Source organism: Camelina sativa, chromosome 9 (assembly GCF_000633955.1).
Source record: "Camelina sativa cultivar DH55 chromosome 9, Cs, whole genome shotgun sequence".
Classification (NCBI taxonomy): domain Eukaryota; kingdom Viridiplantae; phylum Streptophyta; class Magnoliopsida; order Brassicales; family Brassicaceae; genus Camelina; species Camelina sativa.
In genome coordinates this window covers 22,002,076-22,009,142 of record NC_025693.1, presented here as the reverse complement: position 1 = coordinate 22,009,142, position 7,067 = coordinate 22,002,076, and the positions used below count along the sequence as shown (strand labels likewise).

Here is a 7,067-nt window from a genome sequence, read left to right as displayed (position 1 = left end):
CCCCCCCCCCCCCGTAACTGTGTGATCCACGAATCTGCGATGCGTTTTGGTCCACCAGACCACTGATACCCTGAAAATAATGAGCTTCTGTTGCAAAGTTTCAAATCAGGTAAGTATCTTTGGATCGAATCAAAACCGCCACTTGCTAACAAATCAACCGATCGAGTCATCATAAAAGTTAGGGTTTGACCCCCCCTAATTGCGTGCGATGGATAGAACTAGAAGTTGGGTTTTGTCACTTCTTCTTCTTCTATTGATTTTGTTCATCTCCGATGTAACGTCTTTTGGGAACCCTCGTGAGTTAGCTGATGAAGAAACACAAAAGGATACTTCAAATTCAACCACTAAACAAGTAAAAAAAAATTCGATTCCTTTCTCTGTTTTTTTTGGTCTCATATAAGGTTTTGGAACAATGTGATTTGACTTTACTCTTATGTTACTTCTTTAGGAGTCTCCTCCGTTGCCTAATGTTAAACCCAATGTTACCTCATCAGAGCTTCCTTTGCCAACTAGCAATTCGACGAATCCTAATCCTAATCCGAAAGAGCCTGTTTTAGCGAGTCCTCCTCCGCAATTGCAACCTGTAAATGATACAAAAGTGTTGAATACAACAGAGCCTACAAGCCCTCCTCCGCCTCCAGCGAACGTTACTGATAATAGCCAGGATAGTGGAAAACTACCGGCTGCAATGGCGCCGCCTCCAAAAAGTTTGGAGAGTGGAAAAAATGAGACGGAGCCACTTAAGGAGAGTCCACCTTTGCCGAAAGATCCTGAAAAGGCGAATGACGTTAATAAGGGGAGCTCAGAGTCTGGCAGTGTAGAGACCTGTGCAGGAAACTCTAACATGTGTAGATCTGAGGATTTGTTGGTGGCTTGCACTTTGAGCATTGATAAAGGTATATTTTGCTCCTTCTTGTAGTGCCGTTTGTCTATTATATTGATTTCGGCGCTCTTGGTTTCAAGCTTTCTTGTTTGTTGAACAATGCAATGATATAAGTAGTGTTGTCCTATTGAGTCATAGCCATATTTGTTTGCAGCATAGAGGTGTTCATGAAAATGGTTTGGATATGTTGTGGAGATTGTCTTTATGAAATTAGTGATCATATTTGCATATGTTTTACAATATTGGATATCCTCGTTGCAGAATCAACCACTAATACTAGCTAATGGTTGACATCATTACGTGGTGTTAATTTGTAAATGTTGTGATTTCGACAACATGAAACTTTGTTACACATAATAGCTATTCCCCCTAAAATTTGTAAGGTCTCTGCTTTGAATGTTTTGTTGTGTACGGTAGGTTTTGCTTGGGTTGATTGAATATTCATTTTAAAGTTGTGTGTTTAATAATTGCAGGTTCTGCTAACTGGTTGATTTTAGTTCAAAATGAAGGTGAAAAATCTCTAAAAGCGAAATTTGTTCTTCCGGTTAACTCTATACAAGAGCTGAAACTGCCTAAACACCAGAGTCAAAGGGTATGTCTTTCGATGTTTTTCCGAGTTGATAAAAAGCGTTATCTTTGACATATTTATCTCTGGAAGTCTGGATTTTTTTTTGGTGATTTTTGATGATGCAGTGCAAATGTTAGTCTATTATTCTGTGGTACAAAACTGAGTCGATCTTTTTTTCACTTTGCACAGGTAAACATATCCATTAGTGGTGACACAAACAAGATCATACTAGATGCAGGGAAAGGAGAGTGTGTGCTTCATATGTACCCACCAGAAGCAAACACGTTACCGTTCCGATTTCCATCATATGACAAGCTAGTGACGCCCATCAACGGTGCCTATTTCTTAATAGTCTCTGTTGTTATTTTGGGGGGAATTTGGGGATTGTGTCTGTGCCGGAAGAATCGCCGTGCAGGAAGTGGAGTGCCTTACCGGGAGCTAGAATTGAGCGGAGAGCCAGGTTTGGGGAACGAGTCAGGGGTCCATGATGTGGAGACAGCAGACTGGGACGAGGGTTGGGATGATGATTGGGATGAGAACAATGCTGTGAAATCCCCTGGTGGTGCAGCAAAGAGTGTCAGCATCTCTGCCAACGGCTTAACAGCAAGGGCTCCTAACCGAGATGGATGGGATCATGACTGGGACGACTAGAGTTATTTGTGTGTTATAATCATCAATGGATACTACTATATTACTACAGAAGAGTCAAAAACAACTTGGATACAGTTTACTGCAAAGAAGAAGACAAGACAGAAAACTACAAAAGGTTAATGTATACTTAATATGCACCTATATAAATATTTAAAAAATTCTTTTTCGTTACTAAGTTGAAATGTCAAATTTTGTACTAGAGTCCTCCCAACCAAACCTGTGTTTTGTTTCCAAATTTTTAATTTCAAAATTTTGTATCATTTATACAAACGCATTTAGTTTTGTACTTTACATATTCTCTTGGAATATTTTTTGTACCAACACTTGTTGAGAACAATTAAAAGGCGAGAAAGATTTGTATTTCTGTTTCTTGTTTTTTGGACCTTGGGGGAACTTTGTATTTTGTTTGAAACAAAAAGAGGTGGTTATCTACAGAGTGTTTGTTGTTAGAAAACCCCAGTCATTCAAATCACAAACGAATTCATACAGTAACCTAATAGCTACAGAACTTAAATTGCCATGTAGGTGGTACAAGCAAACCGATCAAGGTAAATAATCCAATTAAAGAGTTTTCCTCCAAGTCACAAGACTTGGAATCTTCATTCTTTGGTTTCTTATTCTAAACACCCCAAAATTCCGAATCTTTGGGATCTCTTATATGTACTGGACGTACCTGGCTATATTCTCTAGTGTCGACCTATCATACTCTTCCATTGTTCATAGATGTTTTTGGCAGTCACAACAAGCAAAACATGCCCATTTAGAAGTTTTCGAACATGGGCGTGGTTGTGGTTGTGGTTGAGCTTCACGTGAGGTGATCTCGATTTGGAATCTTGCATTGCCAGCTTTTTCAGGTGAAGGTGCAACAACCTCTGTGGTAAGTGTCTTTTGGATCTGTACTGGACGTCTTTTGACAACATGGGTGCATCTGCTGCCTGAACCAATCGTCCAAGCTTCTGATGCTTTCTCGGCACTTAGATTTTGTTCACCTTCTTTCACTTCCAACTTCTTCAAACCATTTCCACTGCTCCCAACACCTTTAAAAAACCTGCAACCGGATAAAACATGGATATGAAATTGCCTTAGACGGCTCTGAATCAATAAGGAACTCCTTAAAAACAGGAGAGAAACAGTTTAAAATAGGTTCAACCATATAACTTACCTTAAGCCACACTTGAGCACTTCGATTCTTGGTATCTCACACGTATGATCTATGACCATGAATTTAAGGGAAGCCTTAGTAGTACTGCAAGTACTAGATTGCATAGATTTTGTAGGATTCGAGCTGTTAAAATGCTGCTTTTCAAGATGTTTAAGGATCTTTGAACAACTGATATACCCAATAAAGACATGCTCTGATGCAATATTCTCTACTAAATTGCTCTGATTACTCCACCTTCCAACTGGAAATGAAAAATCAATCCACGACCCTTCTTTTACTTCTAGTCTGAATGTGCATTTCACGGCAAAACAGTTGATTTGTACTTGAGAGTTTGGACATGAGACAACAACGCATAAAGCTACACCGGCAAGCCTATTTTCTTGCCAGTGTGGAGGCATTCTGAGCTCTAATACAGGTCCAACAGCTTCATGGCAGAACCAAGAAGGTAGTTCACTTCCAGGAAAGCAAATACTGAACAACGGCTCCGAATCAGAACTCTGCAAAGGTATACACACAAAAACGCATATAGACATGAATATTTTTGAAATAGAGGAACATATATTGAAGGAGATCATGGAACTGAGCTTACATTGCAACGCTTTTGTGCATCTAAAAGTAGCTGACATTTCCTTTGCTCAAAGGAAGATATATCTTCTTTTGCACTCCTTTCGAGTTTGTCGCAGTTCGTGAAAATGAATGTGGAATAGATCTGTTGAGTTGTAGTAAGACATGCCAGTGGATTCGAGACTGTCTTAAGTGAGCAACAACCGTGTGCATCCAAGTGTTGAAGATTTGGTGGAAGCTTTGGAATAGATGTAAGACTCTTACAATACTTCAAGTCCAACCATTTTAGTTGCGAAAGTTGGCTGATGTTATCTGGAAGGGAGCTGATCTGATCATTCTTGCTTAAGCACAAACATTCTAACGACAATATCTTCGGAATCTCTGTTATGGCAGTAGCATCCAATCGTAATATCTCTAACACCTTGATGCTTTCGCAGATTGCCGGAAAGTTTTGGAGCTTCGAACAATCTGAGAGAATCAATTCTTTAAGAGCTTTCAAGTCATCGAGACAGTCCGGAAACTTCTTCAGCTTCGTGCATCCTTTCATATTCAATACAACAAGTTTCTGGAGTATATTAAAGTTCAAAGGAAGCTCTTTCATTGAAGTGCCATCCAAATATAGAGTTTCTAGATTTTGTGAGATCACCCGGAATTCCTTAAGGTTTGAGCAGTTGCTGAGGATAAGCGTTTCAAGAGAGACTAAATTTATGTCCGGAAGAGACTTGAGACTTGTGCACCCTTTCAGATTTAGGAAAACAAGACTTTGAGCCTTTGATAACCCCGACAAGTCCCACAAGTTACTTGAATTATTGAGATTGACCCACTTTAATTTTGGTGTATCCTGTGACAATACAAGTTTTAGGCATCAGTAGATAAAAAAAACAATCCATGTTAATTTTCTTCAGATATAATCAAAAGATAGCAGAAGGCAAACCTTTTGCTTATCATCACTCCAGATTCGTTCAATCTTGCTGTAGGGAAGCTTAAGGTCGACAAGATTTTGAGGGTTGAATTCTGGTGGGACTTCCTTCAATGGAAACTCCAGCCAGTGGAGATATCGAACCTCTTTCAGTGGGAAGTTAAGTCCATCAGGAAGGTATATCTTATTATTAGGTCTACATTGCTGAGGGCAATGTGAGCTATAGATCTTGAGGTATCGGAGACCATGCATTGGTTCGAAGGTGCAACTGTCTAAGCTCATCTCCCTCTTCATATCATTCACGTTTAGGAAAATCCCTCTGACTTCCGCACCTTCCTGGAAGACAAGTCACGGTCGTCAAATCTATTATTAGTGATATACAGTAAGTTTTATAAATTGTATACAAAGGTTTCTTGTTTCCAAATCTCACCTCTATGTTCTTTAGCACATCAGTTATGTCTTGGTGGTGCCACAACCTATGTGGCCCCTTTTCATCTAGAGCATATGCTCTTCGACAAAGTTCCCTTGCGAAAGTATATAGTAAATCATGCATCTGTACTTCACCATCAGAAACATTTATCATGAATTTATTCATGAGAGCTTTTATTTCACTTGCAGCTTCAGATGAATCTAGTAAACTTGCAATGTAACTCTCATCTTCCGATCTAAAACAAGCTATGTCGAGAAATATGTCTTTATGCTCTTGAGTCAGCTCATCATAACTTACTTGCAACACATCTCGGATGCTCTGGCTGGAATTTTCTGCGAGTGTAGCCAATTTTGTTTCCCAATGGTCCTTGTCTTTCCCATTGAGATCTGCGCCCAACAACTTTAGAGCTAGTGGATGACCTCTGACATAATGCACAAACTCTTTGGCTAGCTTCATAATGACGTCATTGTTGTGTATGTTGGAATGATGATCAAAGGCATAACGCACAAAGTGACCTAAGCCGTCTTTGTGGTTCAACTGCGGGACAACATAAGTATAGTCAACCACACCTTGGATAAGTGACTTGTCGCTTGTTGCAATGACAATCCTACTTCCCTGCCTAATCCAGTCGCATCTCCCCAGAAGAACATTAATCTGTTCCTTGTCACTCACATCGTCTAGAACAACAAGAACTTTATGTGTATGTAGTTCCATCTTGTAAGATTCGTATGCACATTGAGTATATTCTATGTCTGGAACTCTCACACCCAATAACTCTTCCAAGAGTAATGCAGGCAAGCAATCCAACCCGAGCTCCTTTGATGTTCTACGGATATCTTGGAATTAACCCATGCCTTAAGAACTTGCACTGCAAAGTTTCATATAACTCCCTTGCAAGAGTGGTTTTACCAATGCCGGGCATCCCAACAACTCCCAAAATCCGAGTCTCCTCACAATCAAGATCGAGCTTCTCCTCCAATTCTTTTAAGCGTTGTTTGAGTCCATAAATCTCATGCTTTTCTCTTCCAAAGGACATTGAAGTGTTGTTCGAAAGATTGATGAAGGCATCTTTGGTTTCAACCAACAAAATTTTGCTCAGCGCTTGTTTAACCGCTTCGACTTATACCATCGATGAAGTTGTTCTCGTCGCTACAAAAAAATCAGTAAGAAAAACATAAAAGCCAAGCAGATCTTGAAGGTCAAACTCTAATAAAATCTCAAATCTTGTGCTCTTGATAAGCTATATTAGGAATTTTTTTTTTTTTTTTTAATAAAAATGGTACCTCTTTCCATCGAAGGGGAAGCCGAACCGGTCTGCAACAGAGTTCAAAGCTTCAGACCACTGGTTTTTCTTGCGAACATCAACATGGTGCATTTGTTTGAAAAAATAACCGAATAGTCCCTTTTGATACCGAACGTCAGCTGCTGTAACCTTGTAGAAGATGGGAATGATGAGGAGTTTCCCATTGTCCATACACTCCTTCATCTTCAGCAGCTCGTTCAAGCACCATTGCGACTCGCTGTACCTTACGGAAAAAATAGCCAAAGCAATCCTCGAATCTTCAATTCTCTCGAAAAGCACATTTAAATGTTTGCCCCTTTCCTCATTCGTGTCTATGAAGATGTTGACCCCATGCCTCTCAAATGTACTTCTGAGATGGCTAACGAAGTTGTTCCGTAACTCTTCTCCTCTGAAATTTACAAAAACTTGATGCTGCGGCGGCAAGGGAATTGCTTTGACCTCGGAAGAGGAAGAAGAGACCTCCTCCATCTGAGTTAATTTGTTTAGGAAACAAATCGTTCTTGTGTTTCCTTGTGAGATACAAGACGACATGCTTGCACAAACAACTTTAACTAGAGATCCTTTTTTCAAAATCTTGACTCTTCTAC

General features: G+C 39.8%; 2 protein-coding genes across 2 annotated transcripts in view; one reads left to right on the top strand and one right to left on the bottom strand.

Annotated features, from left to right (window-relative positions):
• Positions 1-2,372, top strand: LOC104711704. The gene is made up of 4 exons (XM_010428429.2): positions 1-352; positions 449-896; positions 1,357-1,475; positions 1,641-2,372. Exons 1-4 carry the CDS (start codon positions 209-211, stop codon positions 2,100-2,102), a joined length of 1,173 nt encoding a protein of 390 aa, XP_010426731.1. The 5' UTR covers positions 1-208; the 3' UTR covers positions 2,103-2,372.
• LOC104715555 (disease resistance protein RPS4) overlaps positions 2,528-7,067 on the bottom strand; it is a 15,238-nt gene continuing 10,698 nt past the window's right edge. The window contains 8 exon segments of the mRNA XM_019229291.1: positions 2,528-3,150; positions 3,265-3,761; positions 3,854-4,669; positions 4,763-5,083; positions 5,178-6,017; positions 6,019-6,297; positions 6,299-6,326; positions 6,461-7,063. Coding sequence (XP_019084836.1) covers positions 2,820-3,150; positions 3,265-3,761; positions 3,854-4,669; positions 4,763-5,083; positions 5,178-6,017; positions 6,019-6,297; positions 6,299-6,326; positions 6,461-7,011 — 3,663 coding nt within the window. The 5' untranslated portion in view covers positions 7,012-7,063 and the 3' untranslated portion in view covers positions 2,528-2,819.